At 51.0% G+C, this 21,710-nt stretch overlaps 8 protein-coding genes across 8 annotated transcripts; 3 read left to right on the forward strand and 5 right to left on the reverse strand.

Moving 5' to 3' along the window:
• Positions 1 to 162: 162 nt before the first annotated feature.
• ASPZODRAFT_70918 (hypothetical protein) lies at positions 163 to 2,956 on the reverse strand (the record flags this gene model as incomplete). The annotated part of the gene is made up of 5 exons (XM_022729708.1): positions 163 to 739; positions 806 to 1,102; positions 1,159 to 1,968; positions 2,017 to 2,646; positions 2,712 to 2,956. 5 exons carry the CDS (start codon positions 2,954 to 2,956, stop codon positions 163 to 165), a joined length of 2,559 nt encoding a protein of 852 aa, XP_022579159.1.
• A 1,491-nt stretch (positions 2,957 to 4,447) lies between these two features.
• ASPZODRAFT_134730 (hypothetical protein) lies at positions 4,448 to 7,172 on the forward strand. Its single transcript, XM_022723614.1, has 3 exons — positions 4,448 to 4,606; positions 4,716 to 6,892; positions 6,954 to 7,172. Exons 1-2 carry the CDS (start codon positions 4,553 to 4,555, stop codon positions 6,777 to 6,779), a joined length of 2,118 nt encoding a protein of 705 aa, XP_022579160.1. The 5' UTR covers positions 4,448 to 4,552; the 3' UTR covers positions 6,780 to 6,892; positions 6,954 to 7,172.
• Positions 7,173 to 7,546: 374 nt separating this feature from the next.
• ASPZODRAFT_71011 (hypothetical protein) lies at positions 7,547 to 9,175 on the reverse strand (the record flags this gene model as incomplete). The annotated part of the gene is made up of 1 exon (XM_022729717.1): positions 7,547 to 9,175. The coding sequence occupies one exon, from the start codon at positions 9,173 to 9,175 to the stop codon at positions 7,547 to 7,549; it is 1,629 nt and encodes a 542-aa protein (XP_022579161.1).
• A 607-nt stretch (positions 9,176 to 9,782) lies between these two features.
• Positions 9,783 to 14,094, reverse strand: ASPZODRAFT_134732 (hypothetical protein). The gene is made up of 4 exons (XM_022723615.1): positions 13,252 to 14,094; positions 12,596 to 13,187; positions 12,372 to 12,537; positions 9,783 to 12,318 (listed from the first exon to the last, which is right to left on the reverse strand). Exons 1-4 carry the CDS (start codon positions 13,781 to 13,783, stop codon positions 9,799 to 9,801), a joined length of 3,810 nt encoding a protein of 1,269 aa, XP_022579162.1. The 5' UTR covers positions 13,784 to 14,094; the 3' UTR covers positions 9,783 to 9,798.
• A 329-nt stretch (positions 14,095 to 14,423) lies between these two features.
• Positions 14,424 to 17,110, forward strand: ASPZODRAFT_707603 (hypothetical protein). The gene is made up of 3 exons (XM_022729699.1): positions 14,424 to 15,244; positions 15,296 to 16,632; positions 16,706 to 17,110. Exons 1-3 carry the CDS (start codon positions 14,533 to 14,535, stop codon positions 16,871 to 16,873), a joined length of 2,217 nt encoding a protein of 738 aa, XP_022579163.1. The 5' UTR covers positions 14,424 to 14,532; the 3' UTR covers positions 16,874 to 17,110.
• Positions 17,111 to 17,628: 518 nt separating this feature from the next.
• On the reverse strand, positions 17,629 to 18,268 carry ASPZODRAFT_42623 (hypothetical protein; the record flags this gene model as incomplete). Its single annotated transcript, XM_022728331.1, has 3 exons — positions 17,629 to 17,791; positions 17,950 to 18,022; positions 18,196 to 18,268. Coding segments are annotated over 3 exons (309 nt in total), but the record flags the coding sequence as incomplete, so codon positions are not given.
• Positions 18,269 to 18,494: 226 nt separating this feature from the next.
• On the reverse strand, positions 18,495 to 19,942 carry ASPZODRAFT_134737 (hypothetical protein). The gene is made up of 6 exons (XM_022723616.1): positions 19,745 to 19,942; positions 19,657 to 19,665; positions 19,530 to 19,601; positions 19,022 to 19,451; positions 18,902 to 18,946; positions 18,495 to 18,841 (listed from the first exon to the last, which is right to left on the reverse strand). The coding sequence occupies exons 1-6, from the start codon at positions 19,766 to 19,768 to the stop codon at positions 18,759 to 18,761; spliced, it is 663 nt and encodes a 220-aa protein (XP_022579165.1). The 5' UTR covers positions 19,769 to 19,942; the 3' UTR covers positions 18,495 to 18,758.
• A 274-nt stretch (positions 19,943 to 20,216) lies between these two features.
• Positions 20,217 to 21,186, forward strand: ASPZODRAFT_134738 (hypothetical protein). The gene is made up of 3 exons (XM_022723617.1): positions 20,217 to 20,343; positions 20,458 to 20,707; positions 20,837 to 21,186. The coding sequence occupies exons 1-3, from the start codon at positions 20,226 to 20,228 to the stop codon at positions 20,961 to 20,963; spliced, it is 495 nt and encodes a 164-aa protein (XP_022579166.1). The 5' UTR covers positions 20,217 to 20,225; the 3' UTR covers positions 20,964 to 21,186.
• Positions 21,187 to 21,710: the final 524 nt, after the last annotated feature.

Raw genomic sequence — 21,710 nt, forward strand, 5'->3', positions numbered from 1 at the left:
CTAATGGTCTCCACAGATACAGGGTAGGCAGGTTGTGTCCTTTCATTACCAGTTGTGTTTCAAATGGTCTAGAAGGAGCAGGGAAGTGTAGTAAGTAGTGTGGACAAAGTATCTTGATAACATCTATTATTCTTCATGACAATTATACATTATTAGGACCTTTTAGGCCGTCTCATGGTAATTCCACAGTCGCTTTCGCTCGTCCACCCACCATCGCCCGATTTTCTCCGCATCGACCAGCCAGATCGCGGCTTCGTCGCCATGCCTATCACGGACACGGTCAACCAATGGACCCAGCTGCCACTCCCATATCGACGAGAGCTCGTCCGGGTCCTCGTCGAGGTTAGAGAAGATGTATTCGTAGTCTTCTGTCAGGGGGAGGATGAGACGGTATGGCACAGCGGCGGATCCGACGCTTAGCATGGTACCGCCGGCGTTGATGATGCCGAAATTCCACGCCTGTCTACCGTTCTGACTCGCCTTGTAGGGTCTAATTAGAGACTGGCCCTCGTATTCATTCATTAGGTCCAGGGCCACCTCGGAATCCTTCTCGTCGAGAGACGTGGTCTGGACTAGCAGGTCGAGAATTGTTGGGAGAATCGACATGGTCGTCGCGTTCGCAGAGACCTGCATCCGGGGCAGTTTCGGGTGCCGGAAGACCAGCGGTATACGGAAATTGCTAATATGGCCGTTCTCGTAGGTTCCAGAGATGCGGCTATCCTCGTTGAATGCTTGTCCACTGGAGGGTAACATTAGCATTTTGAGTTCATCAGATCCAGATACTTTTTCGGATAGAAAGGCTCACTGGTCTCCGACAAGCACAACCAAGGTCTCATTGGCGATTCCGGTCTCTTCAAGGAGCTCCATAATATCTCCAAGCCAGGTGTCCACGTAGCGGACTGTGTTCAGATAATTGTTCATATCTTCATGGTTGGAAAGAAGGCTGTCGCCCGCGAAATACTGTTCATTGGGATAGGCCTCTGGGGTGCCCCACGGATGGTGAGTCGTGCTTGTAAAGTGCGAGAGAAAGAGTCGTGTATTGCTCTCCACCGCTTCATTGATGACATCTCTCATGTAGGGGAGGATTTCGGATTCAGCAAATCTATCATGACAAAGGTCAGAATACGTAACCAGCTCGAAGTTAAGGGCACCGCCTACCCGAAATAATTGATCTCTTCCATGTCCTCATGGTAGTACTTGGCATCGGGTTCGGCGATATCTTCCCGGTAGATGGACATGTTGAAGCCCATTTGCTCATTCAACACATCTTGGTCATCGTATAATCCAGTAATTGATTGCGCAAAAACCGACTTCCATTTTCGCTCCCGAATCGATTGCATAGAATTTCCGGAATCCTGACTTGGTTCCTTGGATGTGGTTTCCTTCAACCGGTTAAAGAGCTCCAGAATGTGCATTATGCACGGCTGGTATATCTCTGCCTGGATCTCGTTCATGAAATCGACAGGCAACGGACCCACCCCGCAGTAGTTCACCAGGGCACTCTTGAACGAGAGGCTGCTGCCAGTCAAGATCCCTTCAACATTGATGCCTCCCATTCCAGGTTCCGCCGGATCGCTCCACAGTTCGCCCACCGTCTCGTCCAACGGGGTAAAGCCGGAAGATTCGCCGGTGAGCAGTTCGGCAATAGGAGTCATATGTGCGAGTTTCCGATTGACTTCTTCGATAGATCCGAGGTCATCAGTGTTATAGGACTCGATGATACTGCGGTGGAGGTGAGACTCCGATTTGAACGGAAAGATATCTTTCCGTGCGCTTTCCATCAGCACCAACATGACATGAGTTATCGGGACATCACGCTCTTTCAGCGCAGTCTTCAGCGGTTCCAACACGTCTTGATCCAAATTCGTGATTCGAAGAGGGTCTGTGATCGGATCATAGTAGTTTTGTAGAGGGACTGCGGCGGGGCGATTGTCCTGGGGGGTGTCCGGGTTGATCCCGTCTTTTTCTCTTTCAGTCGTATTGTCTGTCTCCGGATTCTCTATGACGGTCTCCAACGGGCTACTCCATCGGTGAAATCCAGGAGGCAACATCTCGGGCGCCCAGTCAGGCTTCGAATTAGAATCTCCAGCATAGATAAATTCACCCATGCCAGGCGCCCATCCCTTGAAATGGCCATCCGCCGGCTCCCAGAACTGTTCCTGTAAGAGGTCTGGCAATGGAAAGGGCTCGGTATCGGCCTGGCGATATTTCGGAGGCTGCGAACGGAGAGCCATAAACAAGGTGAAGGGGACTGCCCCAGACATGTGGTTGAAGGGCACTGCAGGCCGAATGATCCATAAGCCAACCGTCACCAAGGCCACGCATAATGTCCAAATCCTAGACCACCTTGATAGCCTTCTTCTCCTTCGGTTTGATATGGGCAGTTGCACGCTCGGCTCGTCGGTAGGAATCAGGGCAGAGAGACTAGAAACCCATCGACCAAATACCACAAAGATCCCTGGCGTGAGTAGCCACGAGGCTGTTAGGAGAATCAACGCTGCTGCGAGAACGGGTTTGAGACCGCTCAGGATCAGCTTCCTGCCCTCTGGATCATTGCCGACATTTTTAGCTGCATCCCACCGAACCTCACTGCCCGTCACAAAATAAAAACCGATCTGAGAGGCGGACGCGAAAAGAGTGATAAATCTAGAGAGAAAAAAGGGTTCTGGTTATTCATTGGCCCTAATAAGGCCACTTGAGAATGAACTTACGCCAATAATCCAGTAATGGCGACACCAACAAGGGATTGCGACCCGGACGTCGTATGTAATAAGAACCAGACCGCTATACAGAGAAGAGTCTCATTTATAAAGAACGTAGGAAAGTAGAGGATCAAGGACGATTGCCTGACGGAGTGTGAATGTTGAAATAGATGAAGGGTCTTGGAAGCGAGAGAAGAGACCACAAGTAAAGAGAACAAAAACGGACGTAGGAGATGTGAGCGAGAGATCATCATGACAGGCAAGCGGATTCCAAGCGTCGCGGGTACCTTCCCATGGCTTTTCCCTTCAGATCAAGCTCATCTAATGCCCACAAAACGAGTGTATAACCTGACACGAGACAGGGGGACGAGCTGATGGTACAAGCAGGGAACAGGTAGAGAAGCGCCCTGAGGCGGAGGGCAACGTACATATTATAAGTCCTCCTACTACTACTGCGTACTACGTTGAACTACCGGAATGAGCACAGTAACGGTTGCCAGAAACCGGGCCACACAGAAGCAAGACTCGGGTATTATGCTTCAGTACGCTGAATCCGTCGAGTTCTGGGAGCTGACTGCTGGAATAGGCGGGAATCGCCTCTGCCAAGCAGCATGGAAAGTCAATAGCTTGACTTTAACACGAGCAGGGTCCAGGGCACCATTGGTGGAGACATGTCATGATGACCCCCGAACCAGATCGGTTCGTGTAGCCGCGGTGTACTCCGAGTACTAGTCATGGATCGCAGCTCAGTGACTTGGCATTACATGATGCATGACCTCTTTCTGGGGTCAAGATTCATGATATTCGGTGTGGGGTGGGCGAAGGTTCTCTCTACTCTGTACGCATCCCAACACGTTAATCACAACTGGCCATATGCTGACGGAGAGATTGTCTCACCTGTGGACATCCAGTCATCGAGTCTTCAAAAAAGAAATGACCAGGCACTAGAAGAACACACAAGATCAGTGGCTGAAACAAGCCCAATAAGCAAGGATCTCCCCACAACTACTTAGCTGGGTGGTAGAGGCTAGGGACTCAGGGAGCTTCCTAGGGTCCAGCCCTGCAGGAGGCTTGAGTAGTGGTGAGCAATGAGCATGCGACCCATTTCCAAGAGCAGACGAACTTCCCAGCTGGAACCAACTGCAACCAAGAGTTGGCCAGCGGAGATTCCAGAGTGGAGCGTTCCTCGACCAGGCATACCACACAGAGATCACATTTGGGAGAGTCGAGCAAGTCACGGAGAGGGGAAAAGGGGACGAGTGGAAGGAATGAGACTTGGCCTGTCAAACCAAGCAAACAAGTACCTACTAGTCGTGTGCCGTCCTGCCCAATCCGGAAGACTCGCTTTCAACCGACATTCCAGCGTTGGTGGGTCGATTTTGCACAGCAAGACGAGCCGATGATGGATCTAAAGGAGAGATTAAAGGATTTTAGCCTCTGTATTTAATTTCCTAAATTGTTATTACTCTGGAGTCTATCTGTCTGATATAATTGATGGTACTGCTCTAGAGGTAGTTGTTGACACCTAGAAAAACTCGAGTCTTGACTCAGGCTCGTATTCACCGACAGGAGTGCACTAACCATGTCAAGTTAGCCCAATACCTGCTTATAAATAGATACACACCGCCCGATACTGCCGGATCTTTTCTTCACCGCCTGTCACGAACCTCGGGGAAGAATCGCTCCTATATGATTGGCCAGCGAGAATCCCCCGCACGAGATACTACTAGCCAGAGATAACAATGCTCATATCCTGGCAACCTGCTCTAGCACGCAGGCGAAAACCCTGCTTGAGATGTTCTGAATCAAAGGCTCTATAGACAGCTTCGGGCTTCCACGAGATTTTATCAATGCGGCGGGTTAAAAAGTCCCGCAACGGCTGTGCGCGGTGCAAGAGTAAACGGGTTAGTACCCAACGGCCTGCGTGATGATTGAAAAGAGATCCTTGGGCTTCACCAGCAGACTTTATTATTGTCTCCACTTTTGGAGGCGGGCTAACGAAGCTGGATGCAGGTCAAATGTGGTGAGGAATCGCCTGCTTGTCATCGCTGCACTCGGTTGGGCGTCCGATGCCCTGGATATGTGCAACCGCTCCGCTGGGTCACTGAGAATGGCAAGCTGGAAGAACACGAGATCAAGCTTCACAAAACAGTCCAGAAAGAGCTGGTACCGACAGCATCAGTTTCCGAACGAACGAGCTCGATCGATCTGCTGTCTCAGACCCCAAAAGACTTGGGACTTGATGCAAACAGCTCGACTCTGGAAAGGATAGGCATCGATCTAGATGGCGCCAACATTGTGTGTGACGGCTTGTGGGAGCAACAAGGAATCCACCCGGTTGACGAACTCACGGATCTCTTTGTGTCGGCCTCGGATGCAGCGTCGACAGTAGGAGGAGGGGGTATTGACTTGCCCGTCGGCGACGGCTCTTCCCCCGACGATATCACGGATCTGTCCCAGTTGTTCACATTCGCAGAGTCATTGAATCATGACGAAGATCCTGTTTTCCCGGAATTCTCTCCTACGGCTATTGTGCGCAACTACGCTCCAGCGGCTCAGCAGATGTCAGCCCGGGTATCTATCCATCAGCCTTTGAACAACCCGTCATGGACCTTGATCGAGTATTACTTCAAAGAGGTTGCGGCCTTGTTTTCCAGTTATGACAGCCAGATGAATCCCTTTAGAACGACAGTCTCACGTCTCTGGGGCTCTTCGCTCGCCATGTGTCGCACCATGCAAAGCATGGCTGCGGCATCTCTGGTGAATGATTTTCCCCAATTTGGACCGATTGGCCGAAAAATGCGAGACGAAGCCATCGAAGCTATTACAAACGAGCCCGTCATTGACGACAAGTCGCTTTTGGCATTGCTCATGCTCGGACAGACCGCCAGTTGGCATGATTCTAATGATTTGGGCGTTTCGTTCTTCAACACCCTACGCAAGCATCTCAACACTCTCACTGCGGAAGAATCCGGTGGCAGTATGAAAAAAACCAGTAACAACTACCGGTTCTTCGAGGAGGCTCTTATCTACTGGGAAATGCTCCTTTCCTTCGTGACGGACACCGATAGCATTGCAACCTCTGACACGTTGACCTCCGGGTTCAACAGTGGTGGCACCCTCGTCTTGCAGCGTGTTCCACACCCATGGACGGGGATTGCCCGAGACACCCAATTCACGGTCCATGAAATCGGGCGGCTCGTTCGCAAAGAGCGGCGGCGGTTCCGAACCTGTCGGTTCACGTCCCAGGAGGACATCACGCAGGCGCAGCAGGCTATATCTAAAGCCCAAGAACTCGAGGAACGACTCCTGAGCCTCTCACACCCCAGCGAAGCAGATATCGTCAGTCCCGGCGACGACGACACCCCCGTCTGGCATCTGCTGACCATGGCGGAAGTGTATCGTTGCACCGGCCTTATGCAGCTCTACCGGGCGTTCCCCGACCTGCTTCGCCTGCGATTACCTCTTCACTCCGTCCACGCCGTCCATGCCCAGCCACACATGATGATGATGATGAACAATGACGCAGCCTCGTTTTTCGATCCATGCACCGCTTCTATTTTCGACAACCTGGCAGAAAACCTCATGTTCAACAATGCCCAGAATGCCTCTTCTTCCTCTTCCTCTTCTGCTTCTACTTCTTCCACATCGACGTCTACTTCTACTTCTACTTCCTCCCCTCCCTCCGCCTCCTCTTCAGACCAAACATCCCACCACGACAATTGGCTTACAACCTTCGCATTAACAACTCTCTCCCGCCTGAAAACCATCCCCCTCGAATCCCGCACTCGCTGCCTCCAACCTTTCCTCCTCGTCGCCGCCAGCAGCGAGCTCCGCCTTCCCTCCCCGCTTCTCTCCGACCCGGGAACCATCTCCCCGCACGCCGTGGAGGTGTCGCGCACCCGCAAGTTCGTCCTCGCCAGACTCACCTCCTTCCTGCACGTCCTGCCCCCGAAACCAATCAGGGTCTGTCTGCTCCTCGTCCAGGAGGTGTGGAGACGCATGGACGCCGGCCTGCCCAACACGTACTGGGTTGATGTTATGATGGAGAAAGGGTGGGAGACTACCATGGGCTAAAAGTAGGGGAAGCTAAGATAACTGCAAATGGGCTTGTACCTAATTCATTCATTCATGATCATGGGTGTACATCCGTACATAGTTATATATAACAAGCTATACATACGCATCGAGTTGGTTACTTCTTTTTTTTTTTTACTCCTCTATTACTAATGATAATGCTTTGCATGATAGCAAATCATATTAGACATACACATCGCTTCCAGCTCTAAATGCTCTCGCCGTTCCTATTATACCGGGCCATTAATCGAATACTGCGGTACCTCACTCTTCATATCGAAAGAATAGAAATGGAAAGGACATAAAAAGGGCTCGAGATTATTAAAGAATGCATGGAAAATAAGGAGTGCCAAGGGGGAAGAATTAAGAGAAAGAAAGAAAGAAAGAAAGAAAGAAAGGACCACATGGCAGACTGTAAGGATTATAGACATATGTTCGATTAAAAAAAAAAAGTGGAAGGCACCCCAGAGTGGAACGGCAATCATGAAAAGCAATAAAATAGATAAAAGACATAATAGAAAAGAAGAAAGTGAGGTTACCGGAATCCATGGTTTAAAGTAGGCAAGACATGCTCCATGCTGGCGTCATCTTCTGCACCAACAAGTCATTCTCTATCGACTGAGATTGATATTATGCATGGCAGATGGTCTAATCCAGAGCGGCGAGCAGAGCCAAGAAGATGACTCGGTGAGTATAAGGTGTGTGTGTGTGTGTGTGTGTGTGCGCGCGCGCGCGTGTGTGTGTGTCTCCATATCGAGATCCCAAGGTTAGGGGGCCGTTCGTTTCCAGAACTTCCAACCTTCGCGTTTCTCCTGAACCCCAACACCGACCAACCGTTCAATGCCCTCCGGTCCGTCGGCATTTTCAAATTTCTGCTGGTCGATCTCTTCGCCTCCCTCCTCATCGGAACCGTTGCGGAGTACCGCGGGCCAAAGGACTCCGACACCGTCGCCACCAAGGGTGGTCTCGTACTTAGCATATCCTTCATCAGTCAACTTTTGCTCCAGCTCCCGCACCGCCTCCTCCTTGATGTCGGGTCGTAGGAGCGTGATCGCGCAACCGCCGCCTCCAGCGCCTGTGAGCTTCGTCCAGCCGATGTTGGCATGATCGACCAGCTCCCGAATCCGCTCCAGACGGGGATGCGAAACACCCAAGGAGACCAAGAGGCCGTGGTTCAGGCGAATGAGGGTGCCAAGATGCTCAAGTGTCTCCTTCGAACACTCACCGTTGCCGAGAGACTCAACAAGTTCTTGTGCCGACACCGAGACGTCATCAATGGCATTAAGAATAGTCTCGGTCACCCTGGGATGTTCCTTCTTCAGTGTGCCAACTTTAGCAACCTCAACTGCCGTAGACCGTGATTGTCGCGTGTTGACTAGAAGGAGACGTAACTCTGGGAAGTTTGGAAGCCGAGTGACGACGGGCGGCTTCGAGTAATCCGTTCGGCGGAACACCACTGCCTTGCCGCCCGCGGAGACCGTATTATCCACACCACTGGGGTTCCCATGCATGCACATTTCTCCAACAAACGCCCAACGGTTAATGCGCTCGATCTGCACCTCTGACTCCTCGGGAGGTTGGTCCGGGTGAGGGCCAGCAAGGGTGCGGATTTGGAGCAGCAGCGCTGTGCTGATACACACACAGACGGTCGCACTGCTCCCTAAACCCGCGCTGACAGGAATGGTAGATCGGAGGGTGTAGATGGCGCCGGGACTCTGCGGTGAGCCGAGCGATAGGAAGAGGTATAGGAAAGCCGAGGCCGATCGTTGCTGGATCTTGCGCTGCTCTTCGGGGATACCCTTCCCCACTGATTCAAGGTGAGGCTGAATGGATTCAAAAAGTTCCGGATCAAGACTGGTAACAAGATCGTAGTAGAACTTTTTTTTGGATGGTTGCTGGAAAACGTTCCATGGCAGTTCGTCAATGTCCCAGGTATGATCCAGCCCAATGTCTCGAAAGTTTAGCGTCACCGTTCGCTGGGATTTCGATAGCGTGGTCACCAAGAGGTATGATCGTAGAGAAATGGCTGCGGCCATGGCTGCCTTGCCGTGCACCACGGCGTGTTCTCCAAACACGATGACCTTGCCCGGCGCCGACACCATAAATGTCGGCGCCATGGGCGATGACTGCTTCCGCGCCATCAACTTCTTCGTTGTATGGACTCCGTTCGTCGTCAGGGGGTTCGTAGCGGCGGTGGTGGTAGTAGTGGCAGGGGTGGAGATCTCATGAGTGAAGGGGTCGTTCGCAAGAGCGACGGGAGCCATCGAGACCTTGGGGCGGACGGGAATCTCACCGTCAGAGCTTTGGGCAAACGATTGAGATACCGGCGGACGTGGGGATTTGTTTTTCGAGAGCTTCAGACTGCCGTTCTTTCTACGACCGCGGCCGTTCTGCATGACAGCAGGCGCGGGTGCGGGTCGTCAATTGCGATCAGGAGAGGGGGACGGACTCTCTCTCCCAGCGGTTGGAGACAAAGGAAATGTGGCGGTATCAAGGGTCACAGCAAGGAAACACCATGCATTGCGGGGTCCAGATGCCGTTGGAACAGAATTCCCCTTCGAAAATCCAAATAGAAAGGGCGGAAGGAGGGGTGGGATGAGGACACACTGCCACAGAAGAATAACAATTCTACCTGGCGCGAAGAATAATAGGGAAGGAAGATCAGGTTAGTACTTTACTGGGGGCCGGGGCCGCTGTTTCGTTGTTTCGGGTGGTTTTGATATCGGGCCAATCAGCGCTGCGGAAATAGTAAACCAGGCGTATCGAAAAGAAACCCGACCTTGAAATTACCCCCCTTTCCTAATCAAGACGGACCCTCACATGACCGTTCCTACTCCGTAGTCTGACTTCCAAGGGCTTTAACTAGGGTACCCTGTTATAACTCACTCTCTGTTATGGCTGTACTCGTATCATGGGGACATTTATTTGAATACCCGAATTTTCTTCAATAAACACTGTCTACTGCTGCTGTTGCTGCTGCTGTAAAAGAAAAAAAAAAAAAAACACTCGTCGTCGCTCGTTACAGGTTCATCGTCACCGTCATACTGTTGCTGTGGACTAGCAGACACGGCGGCAGGCCTTGCCACAGCACCTCCAAATCGCTGAGATAGGACTCGCTCAGCTCCTCGCTCTGGGAGGTGCCTTGCAATGGCGGCGGCAAGGTTGTGAAGGCAACCGCAGTCTCACTGCTGTGCTTGACCATCAGCTCGTTCAGAATCAAATGTTGTGCGCGGCTGGGTAGATCATTGAACGAAAGTGGCAGCGCAGCATGGCCAGGGTAACCACTTGCAGGGGGTTTGGCACCACTTCCGAGGCCTCCGGAATGTGAGCGGTGCTGATAAATGGAATGATGCCTGCTGGGGGGTGACGATGAGGGGCTAGGTGCGAACATGATGGACGGCCCAGACTCTTCCTCCAAATTGACTCGCGCCTCGGGGATTGGGGCGGAGCTGAAGCGGTTGCTTGATGGTGACCGTGCGATTGAAGGCCGGTCGGCGGTCAAGTTGGTCTTTGGGGACGTGCCCTCATCCGGTGTAACAATAGCTGGAATGGTGGTGGTGGTTGAATTGAGCCTCTCGTTCGAGAGCGAGAGGTTACCCTGGCCTTGTTGTCCAGGCCGTCCACTGCCGCCATTGTGGTAATCGTTGCCATAGTTTTCTTCATCGTCATCGTCATCGTCTTCATAATCATTTTCACTTATGTAAGGATCAAACTCGCTGTCGCTGCTAGAGGAGCTGCTTGTGCGATCGGTTGCATCATAGTCGACCAATGCATCCAGCAGACGATGTGTTTGCATGCCAAGATTCACTCCTCCGAGAGTCCGGTAGCTAGAAACAGATCGCCGGCGTTTCGGAGACCGCAGCAGCTTTCTCAAACCGCCGATCCGGGGGCTGTTGAGTCGCATCACGCTGCCTTCGCTTGTGGAGCCTTGCCAGTCCAACATGGCCGCCCGCAGTTTGGCAGCCCTGCCTCTATCTTCGCTCTGCGAATCTCGGTGGGTGTTCTCCCTAAATTTCTTGGTGTCTTGCCACCAGCTCTCTCCTTTCAACGCCGTATCGACCATGGCCAGTGCATCTGCATCCATTCCCGTTGTGTCTCCATTGACGATGATCTTGTAGGCTTTCAATTCGCCGCAGGCAAGCCAGAAAACTACCACTTCCGCCTCAATCCGCAACTTCTCAAGTAATGCTTCAACGCGTCCACGTTCATCGTCGACATCCGTTTCATACTCCACAAAGACTGCCACGCGTAAGGTGTACACCTTTCTCCAGGAGGGTACGGTGTGGAGAATACAACCTAGCTGTAAGATCAAAGTGTAGGTGTCGAAATTTGTTGTCAGCACACTCTGCTTGCTGGCATTGTCATCGCCGAATTCTGCGGACATCTGAATGGGCCACAGGTCGATGTATTTCTTCGTGTGTTGGTTTTCAGAACCTGGGAGCACCAAATCTTCGAATCCTTTGGCGACAGCAACATTGATGCGCAACTTGAAAAGGAGGTCTTCCAGAATCGTAACATAGCTCTTGCAATTCATTTCTGAATGGCTTGGACCGGTCTCCTGCGAGTCCTCGAACCCTGCTGACCATTGAGACGAGAGCCGCCGGCTTCTCGAATCGCGTCCGTGAAAACCCCCTTGCCAGGTCCCAGCAATATTCTGGGCCTTTCGATATTGGTCGATTACAACAATATTTGGCCGCATTCCTCCAAGCCCTGAATTCAAGACGATATTTCGCACACCCCATTCAACACTTGGCGACACGGCCAGATTCACAAAGGCCTTGATCTTAGAATACTCGATTATTTTCGTCCAAGAGATCTGCTTGCGACGCGCCTCCGGGACTGCACCGGAAAAATCATCTGTCACGATGACATGGCCTAGAACAAACAGCGCACCTTTCTTCAGGGAGTTGCAGAAAGATACCATTTTGTACTGCGTTTCAAAATCGTTCACAAACAGTAGAATCTGCGGGCGCCAGAATTTCACGTGCTCCTGCCGCAGTCGAAGTAAATACTTCCGCACTTGATGGTAGATCAGGCTTTGGCTGACATCGCCCCAAGACTTCGGGGGCGAAGTGTAGTGTATCAGGAGGAATATCATAACTAGTATCCCAACGCAGCCTGTTGCATACAGGCCGTCCACGAAGAACATGCTGAGTCCGCTGATGAGGGTGCCAGCAGCAGCAGTTTGCCAATTGAAATAATGAAATGACGGTCGAAAATTGGGGGCCGATCCGATCTTGAGAAGAAAACAGGCGAGATTGGTCACCAAAAAGGTCATGAGATAAGTCATCGTAACAAAAGACGCAATTCGATTGATATCAAAGAGCATCGTCAATTGGGCAACAACGAAGGTGATTATAATTGCATTGACAGGCTCATCACTTTTCCGCGTGCCTCTGCCAAAGATCTCTAACCCCGGAAGAAGATTGTCTCGAGCGATTGCTTGGAGCAGTTTGGCTGATCCAATGACTCCCATAAGGGCTGAGAAGAATGTCGAGGCAAATTCTCCTAGAAGCACAATCGTACCTGACAAATTGGCCTGGGGGTGATCAGTCTGCTGTTTTACGAGTCTATGCTAGATGCCAAACTCACAACTTGAATGACATTCAGATTATTATAGAACGACTCCCTGGTAATTGAGGCAGCCATTGCGAAAATCACCAGGGTATAAGTCACAAAGGTTAAAGCTAAGCCGGAGAGTGTACCCTTAGGAATGGATTTACTCGGATTCTTCAGATCTCCGGACATACTCGCACCACTATCTGTTTATAAGCGATGTGTTCTGTGTGAAGACAATGCAAATCAGCAGGACTTACGCAAAAATGCCACCCGTGGCAGGGAAAAGAATTCCGAAAAGGTCTTGAAAGTTTTCCCTTCCATGAACTTGACTTCCAGCAGCCCCTTTTGTAAGCTTTGGTTTGAGGTTCTGCATAAATGTCTGGAGACGGACTCCGGTAAACTCCACACCCAGACGTGGAATGCTGAAAGGTCTCATAAACAATGCAGAGAATGGGATGCTGAAGGTTGCAATAAGGAGAATTACCAGCAAACCATTGCTGGCCCGCGCAAAAATGGAGCTACCAGCCAAGCAGATCCCGGTACAGATGATCAAGATGATAGTGCTCCAGAGGTATTGCCACCAGAACCCCTCCTCGAGAAAATTCGCCCAGGTTCCAGTTTCGGTACCGAAGTTCTGGGTAAAACAGTCAACTAGGCCAACAGCATTCATGCCTGTATTGAAAACATAGCCCAGGTAAAAGACCATGCCGATAGAGCCACCGAACTCCGGTCCAAGAGATCGAGATATCAAATAGTAGGCTCCGCCTCCTCTCACAGTACCATTGGTAGCAATTGCCGAAAGAGACATCGTTGTCACCAAATTGATGGCATATGAGACAATGAGTAATCCTGAGTTGGTAATCAGCAATTTGCCATGGCCGCCAAATATAAGCAATCGTAAGATAAGCCTCACCCATCATTCCCAGCACTCCCCCCTGGCCCAGAATAAACCCAAATCTCAGGAACATCAGAATACTCAGGACGTTCAAAGTGGTGGGCACAAAAACGCCCGAGAATGTCCCCAATTTGCCACTGTCATCAACCGACTGGTGCTTGTGCCTATTCCTGTCTCTTTTGCCATAGTTCGATTCTCGAGCGAGCGCAGTGTCTAGTGACGAGTGTGGTTGCATGTCACCTTGACATCGTCCCTGACTATCACGCTCACCACGATTGTGTAACCAACGAGACACTCGGCCCCAGAAACTCGACGGTAACGGTAGGGGATCATGGCGATAAGACGTCTGGGATGCGGACGCCGCCGGCTCGTAAGGCTGATCTGATGCAGCAGAACCTTGACGCAATGACCTGTGCTTTCGCTCTGGGGATGCATCCGGCGACTCGCTCGGTGCCAACCTAGCAACATCTTCCGCCGCTGTTCGCGCGGAGAAGTTGGGTCGTTTTCGAGGAACAGGCGACGAGGTGCCAATACCCCGTTCGTCCATCATGTCTGACTGTTTGTCAATAGCACCTCATAATGTTTCGAATCCGAAATTCTCTATCCAATTGATCCAAAAATGACTTGACCACGCCGCTAGAGACTGGCCACTGGGCGTTTCGAAGAAGTGTAGGACAGAGCGGAGTTGCCCGCTCAACGTGAAGACAGGCTTATCTTATTAAGCAACTGCGTCGACAGCCTGGATCAAACACAGAGAACGATGGCCGGCGCCTGGAGCTCTATAATAACGACATGCGGTCTAGCTGTCAACCCCCAAGATGCATCGTGTCGTCAGTTCGCTCCAATTCCAGTAATTGTTGCAGGGTCAGGTGTATAGCTAACCAAACGAATCCCTGTTGGATGACCTCACCGCAGAAGCGAGGGCAAGACAAACAGTGCAAACATACAGGTGACTCGCGCTCCCAAGTTGCATCTCGGGCGGCAGTTGCACACCCTTTTGGTCATCACGCTTCTCCCAGGGGGAAGAGTCGCTCTCGCTTGCCCTGAAACGCCGAAAGAACGTTCTACATATCCTATCTGACTTCTGCGGACATATCGTCTCTGCGTGGATACTTACGCGAGTCTCGATCCTGCCTTGATCAAGCGAGCCTCCAATTGATCGCTATCAGTCAGTCGGTCGGTCTATCCTGAACCAGGGAAGACTGCTAGAATAAGCCCACCTCGCATCTACAGGAGCTTGGCTTGGATATCGCTATTCGCTTTTCGGGATCTGAGTAAAGAGCAGAACAGGGGAATAAAATGGCGGACAATGGGGAAGGATCGTCCTCCCAGGCTTCTTTGGCGGTGCCGATAGCGACCTCTCTGGGACGGTCAGGGTCACCAGCCGCAGATTCATATTCAAGACGAGCCTCAATTGCTCGTCTGGCTTCACCGATACCTTCACCGTCGAACACCGGCACCTCTTTCACGTCGAGACAGGGCCTAGCTCCTCCAAGTCACTCGATACCGGGATCAGGAGCAGGATCCGGGCAGGACCTGCGTAGAGTCGATAATCCGTCGTCTCTGCCAGGTCCTGGAAATTCCATGATTGCTTCCGCTCTTCAGGACAACCTCGGTCGCTCTCCGCCCAGGTTTGGAACGCCGCCAAGACGGGCCGACTCTCCTGCGATGCTGTCGCACTTGGACAAGCCGGTTGGGTCGATTTATGGGTCGTTCGATAACAAGGGAGGAAGGGAGGGCTCTGAATATTCGAGTGTTGGCCCGTATGAGGATCCTGAGATTGTGAAACGGCATTTGGTTCAGCCACAGAATGTGACTGATGGTCTTGACCCCACTGCTTCGGCTGATGTTGAACCCAGCCTTGCGGACGACGAGTTTTCGAGCTTGCAACTTCAGGGGGGCGACATCACGAGGCAGGTCTACCGATGGGCCGAGGATGCGGAGGCCGAGGCCTCGGGGCGGAAACCTCTGCGGAGTAAAAGCTTCAGCATCAGTCGGCCACAGCCAGAAAGTCAAACAATGGACATCAATACCATCAGAGTTCCTGGTGGTTTCCGTCGAGACTATATTAGACGAACCGCTGGCAGTCCTCACCCCAGTGCCAATGGCTCGAGGAATCCGATGCCAACTCAACCACACCTACCTACCACCAGCTTCCTTGAGTTTTTGACGCTCTACGGCCATTTCGCAGGCGAGCAGCTCGAGGAAGATGATGAGGTGCTGGGGCCCGATGAATACTTTTCGTCCGATACCTATGACGAGGGCGAAAGCCGTGAAGTGAGTGAGGAGTCTGCTCTACTACGTCCGGAAACTCCTGGCCGCAAAAAGCGTAAGCCTAAGCCGCGTGGAGGCACGGGAACAAATACAACAACCGGGGCTGCTCTCCTACTGCTCAAGTCATTTGTCGGGACAGGTGTACTGTTTCTGCCGAGGGCCTTTCTGAATGGAGGCATGCTGTTCAGCACCCTCGTTCTTCTTTTTGTGTCCATCTTAAGTTACTATTGCTTCATTCAGCTCGTGAGTGTTCGAACGAGGATCGAGGCCTCCTTCGGTGATATGGGTGGTATTCTTTTTGGAAAATACATGCGCATAATTATCCTTGGGTCTATTGTCCTGAGTCAGCTTGGATTTGTCTCGGCTTATATCGTCTTCACATCGGAAAATCTGCAGGCCTTTGTCCTTGCTGTGAGCAAGTGCAAATCCTTCATCGACATCAAGTTTATGGTCCTGATCCAGCTGATCATCTTCCTCCCTCTGTCTCTCATCCGGGATATCAGCAAACTCGGGTTTACCGCTCTCATTGCCGACGCGTTCATTATGCTCGGCTTGATCTATCTCTATTACTACGACATCAGCACCATTGTTGATCTAGGTGGTATTTCAGACGTCAAATCATTCAATCCTTCGGACTGGACACTCTTTATCGGAACAGCTATCTTCACTTTTGAGGGAATCGGTCTGATTATTCCTATTCAGGAATCGATGAAGCACCCACAGAAGTTTCCCGCTGTCCTTGCATTTGTAATGGTCATCATCACAGTCATCTTCCTCTCCGCCGGCGCCCTCAGCTATGCTGCCTACGGTTCTGCGACCAAGACCGTCATCCTCTTGAACCTCCCCCAGGACGACAAATTTGTCAACGCAGTCCAGTTCCTCTACTCTCTGGCCATCCTGCTCAGCACTCCGCTACAGCTCTTCCCCGCCATTCGGATCATGGAGAATGAGCTCTTCACACGCAGCGGCAAGTACAACCCTGGCATCAAGTGGAAGAAGAACTGTTTCCGCTTTTTCCTCGTCATGCTCTGCGCCTTTGTTGCTTGGGGAGGAGCAGAAGATTTGGACAAGTTTGTCTCCCTGGTAGGAAGCTTCGCCTGCGTTCCGCTCGTCTATGTTTACCCGGTAAGTCCTTTCTATATAATAAATCTCATCCCGTTTTATCTATTGGCTCTCGATTCTAACATCATATTTAAAGCCTTTGCTCCATCTCAAAGCATGTGCCCAGTCTAGAAAGCAGCAGATTGCGGACATTGCCCTCGCTGTTTTTGGTGTAATCTCTTGTATTTACACCACCACATTGACCATCACCAATTGGGTTGGCGGAGACAACACCAAGCCTCCGGGATACTGCGATTCTTACTAGTCTGAGAAGAGAGGAAATTGGCTTTGAACCTTCATTGGGTGTACTTCGATTCACCGTCCTTCCCTTTCTGTCCGCTTATCATAAACTCGTTTCGTCATATTCGGAACCTGTTATTCTGTCCTTCTTGTCTATCCTGGTATATGTTTTCCTACTTGTCTTTTATGGAATAGAGCAATAGAATGTATATGCTCCAGAGGTTGAAATTGTGATGTACTAGTTTCTCAGCAGATTGGAATCAATTGGATATAAATGGTAATCCTGAAATTGAAGTCTACTTAATACATAGCACATTCAGGAATATTCATATATCAAGGATACCCGAAAACGAAAAAGAAAATAGAAATAACACACTACCTGTCTAGTAGTTTCAATCAACATGACCCGAGGATGTGAAATGATAAGTGATGAATCTCATTTCCACCCCTTACAGATACGCCTTGCGCAAGGACTCACCCACTTATCTTCGAAATATACTATATATTCCAGAGATTGTGACACGCGATGTTTCGATTACTATTTTCCCACATTGGCTGGTATACAGGGGTGTAGATATGACTATAACCAAGTTCGAGCACACATCTATGCTTGAGCAGCCGCTTTGCCCTCCTCCGCAGCCTGGGCGGCGAGCTTGGCTTCCCGTCCTCCCCACCTAGCAAAGAAAGCATGTCAGTATCAATCAACCCCGAGATAACGACCGTTTCCAACTTATCAAATGAAAAAAAAGGGTAGGGTCTAGATAAAGAGGTGTAGCAGACGTACTTCCAGTAAGCCAGATACCGGTATCCTTGGGTCGTCTGCGCAGTGAAGTTGATGGCGTGGCAGGCAAAAAGAAGGTAGTTCCTCGGCGTAACAGCGAGAGCGTAGCGCATGAAAGTACCGGCGTAGATGATCAGGGCGCCGGTCATTTGTCCGGAGATACTATCAGTATTCAAGATAATGGTAAGCAAAGGGATCGTCACAGATATCTGTATCGGAAAAACTCGTCGTGCCCTCATTCGGGTGGAAGGTAGCACATCCAGAGGCAGAGGGGGTTCAGAGGATTCAACACATGCGATGGTGAGGATTCGTTAACGTACATCTCAGGATCCTTCTGGGTATCCATCACGGCAGCGATGGGGATGCCGAAGTTTGAGACAGGGCCCCAGAAATCTATACGCAGATGAAGAATTAGTCTTCAACATTTTACTGCTTCATAGAGGGTTGAGGAGTTTAGATTTGGCCCAGTCACTGTCGACCCTTTCCACTGCAAGATCTCAAGCTCGCAATGACTGGACCGATGCCGGTGACTGGATAAGAAAGTACTCGGTTGGGATAAAACACACGTGTTGAGCAGACATAGTCCAGGACCTTGTTGGAACGGATTTTGGCGTTAATCGCCTTGATAACAGCCGCCATTTTGTCTGGAAGAAGATGATGTAGAGAGGAGAGGTTCTCACGGAGGCTATCGGGAGGAATGTTGAGAGCGCGCTCCAAAGCTGCTATGAGCCTATGACTGATCAATAACGGATAGCGGTCACGTGTTCTCCGTCCAATTTTGAATTAATTGAACAATTACTTCGGAGCCATACAATAGGTAGTTTACTATTGGCATTGGCAAAGTGAAGAATAACAAGTCATACATATGGGTTTGCTAGTAATTATGGTAATGTGGTATCTATTGCTATTCTTTCGGTTTTCAAATACCATTGTGATGTCTCTTGGAGGACTTGACCGCCATCCGCACGCGCCGCAACGCCATTGCTAGGTAGATTTTGCGTTTTGTTCTACCCCATTTGTTTGTTGGCTTGTATAATGAGAGGGAGTCTTAAATCGCCTATGCATCCCTCTGTAGGTAGAATTATGGATAGAATCGTGTTGTCTCTTTCTTTGAGCGTCATATGCTCCATCATCTTCCTCCAAATCCGGGGGGAGGATATCCGCGGCCTTGCCCAGGAGGCTGGAAGCCTGGTGGGGGCTGGAAGCCACCAGCTGTATAGAGCAATTAGTACTTGTACCTTAGTCATCATCCATGGCGAAGGGTGTACTTACGAGGTCCACCCTGGGGTGCGAAACCTGGAGGCGGAGCAAATCCAGCTAGTAACAGAAATGTCAGACCTGATCGTTCTTGGAGACACTAAGATGAAAAAAAGCATCAAATGAAAAACTTACGAGGTCCACCAGGTCCACCAGGTGCGCCTCCGCGACCACCAAAGCCCGGAGGTGCTCCAGGGAAGCCGCCAGGAGGGAAACCTCCGAATCCGCCAGGCGGAGGCGGGGGTCCTCCAACACCCGCTGCAGGGCCTCCAAGCCCAACTGGCAGACCACGGCCAGCAGGCTTGCTGATTCCAGGACCAGCCGCAAGGGTGGCTGCTGCAGCCGCAGCACCGGGGCCGGCGGTTCCCAATCGAGCGGAGGGATCGGCGGGAGGAGGCCCGTCAACCGAGCAAGAAACGACCTGAGTACCGCGCACAATTGTAAGTCCGAGGGTTCTCTTTTCCTCGGCCTCCACCAAGGGGGCATTCGCAGGGCCAGCAGCCGGCTTGGATTTCCTCTTCACACGACGGAATTCTTCGGTATCGGCAAGGACGAGGTTCATGTGCTAAAGTTTTCAATCAGCATATGATTGGGCAAACATGGTTAAAGTATCACAGTCCCCAACAGCTGCGATGATATTTACCTTGTCGAAAGCAAGCATCTGACCGGTCATCTGTCGGCCATCGTTGAGGGTGACTCGCATCCGGTAGTTAATCTAATTAATCAGTAAGAGGCGCGATCAGGTCTCGACAACACGGGAATATACGCACGAGGTTTTGCTAGAAAGACTCGTTAGCTTCTATATCACCAGGCATGAGATCGAGCTCCGAAAACGTCACTGGAACGACCGTCACTTACCATCTTGCCCTGTTTGTTCGCCATGGCGTTTGAAGTTGCGCACGAATGCGACTTCGAGAGTATGACCAAAAAATGCAACAATCAACAGACAGATCTCTCTGTCCCTTTTCCTCGCTCGCACCTCTGAACCAGCACTGCGTCTGATCGAGAGGGTGTGGGGATTGCGAGGAGCTCTTCTGGTGAGGCGCGCCTGCGGTTTGCAACCAACTCTGATAGCGGGCGCGGCTCTGCGCTTAGCGCCAACCGACGCGCCAAGCCGCTAAGGGCTCTCGCTTCCACTTCCAACCCACACATCCTTTTGCACAACCGCTCTTTTGATTTCTCGATACTAATCCATCAAGTCGACCAGATCACGCCAAAGGATTCGCCATGGTATGCCACCCTGCAGTTCTATTGAGAAGATTTATCGAGAAGTCGAAAGCAAATATCTAATATGGCTTTTTCTTCACAGTCGGACGGAAAGGACAAGAGCGCAAACCCCATGCGCGAGCTGCGCATCCAGAAGCTCGTGCTGAACATCAGTGTCGGCGAGTCTGGTGACAGACTTACTCGTGCTGCTAAGGTGCTCGAGCAGCTGAGCGGTCAGACTCCTGTCTACAGTAAGGACGCCATCTTTTATTTCGATGATGTTGAGGGAGGAGAGCGAAGAAGAAAAATTGTGCAAGAAAGTTTGGACAAAGCTAATCAGAGGTTTTTCTTCCTCCGAATTATAGGCAAGGCCCGCTACACCGTCCGTACCTTCGGTATCCGTCGTAACGAGAAGATCGCCGTCCACGTTACCGTCCGTGGCCCCAAGGCTGAGGAGATCCTCGAGCGTGGTCTCAAGGTCAAGGAGTACGAGCTCCGCAAGAAGAACTTCTCCGAGACCGGTAACTTCGGCTTCGGTATCAGCGAGCACATCGATCTGGGTATCAAGTACGACCCCGGTATTGGTATCTACGGCATGGACTTCTACTGCTGCATGTAAGTAACCGACCATTATTTTTCCATGGAAGAGGGCAGAGCAAGAAGCAAAAAGCCCCCCCCCACCCCTCTTCCCCAAGGATATTTGGTTGCCAAATGATCTAGAACTGACAACGATTCTCTCTACAGGACCCGCCCTGGTGAGCGTGTTGCTAAGCGCCGCCGCTGCAAGTCCAGCATCGGTACCAACCACAAGATCAACCAGACCGAGACCATCAAGTGGTTCAAGAACCGCTTCGACGGCATCGTCAGGTGAACACCTCTTCTTTCCAACAAACAAACTTTGAGTCTTTAGCGGGGAAAAGGTTGGGTTCGCGTTACGATGAGATCGAACGAAAAAAATCTTCCAAAGGCAGACATCGACTCTGTATTTCTGTCTCGTTCTGCTTTTCTACCACGGCAATGCGACTAGGGCATGCTAGAGAGATATCAAAACCTACAAATATTTTTTTGTTCAGAAAATGCATCTACTTTTCACAATGAAGGCTTCACATAAGGTGTTGTTTCCGCATAACCATTGCTTGAAAAGTCATGAACCATGATGCGGCTGCTGGGTCCTCTCTGCGAGGCCACGCTACCCATCTGAGTGCTCTCTGTGCTTCGGCTCACTGGGCTACTGGTTCCTATGGGATTCTCTTCAACGAGACCCTATTTTTGTGGCCTTGAGTCTCGGCTGCTAGCTGGATCTAAGAACAGATCATGCTGGCTCTGAGATTCATTTCTCGCCTTGGTCGTAGAAGAGGTCTCTGACCCAGCACCCTTGGGCTATGGAAGGTAAGTTGAGGTCCTATCTGCCCAGCCCATCGACATATATAGTAGCCGTCACTCGGAGGTCCTGTAGATACGTAGTTTCGACCTCACTTTGCAGTTGCAAGCATTAATCCTTGCCAATCGATATTCGCTTGCAGGGGGATAGGCAGTTTAGCTTTCTGGATAGTGTATGTCGAAGATCTTGTTTCGAGCATCAATCTCATCACTCTCACTGTGGGAGAGACTCAAGAAT

This window comes from Penicilliopsis zonata, assembly GCF_001890105.1.
Source record: "Penicilliopsis zonata CBS 506.65 unplaced genomic scaffold ASPZOscaffold_13, whole genome shotgun sequence".
In the NCBI taxonomy this organism is placed as follows: Eukaryota; Fungi; Ascomycota; class Eurotiomycetes; order Eurotiales; family Aspergillaceae; genus Penicilliopsis; species Penicilliopsis zonata.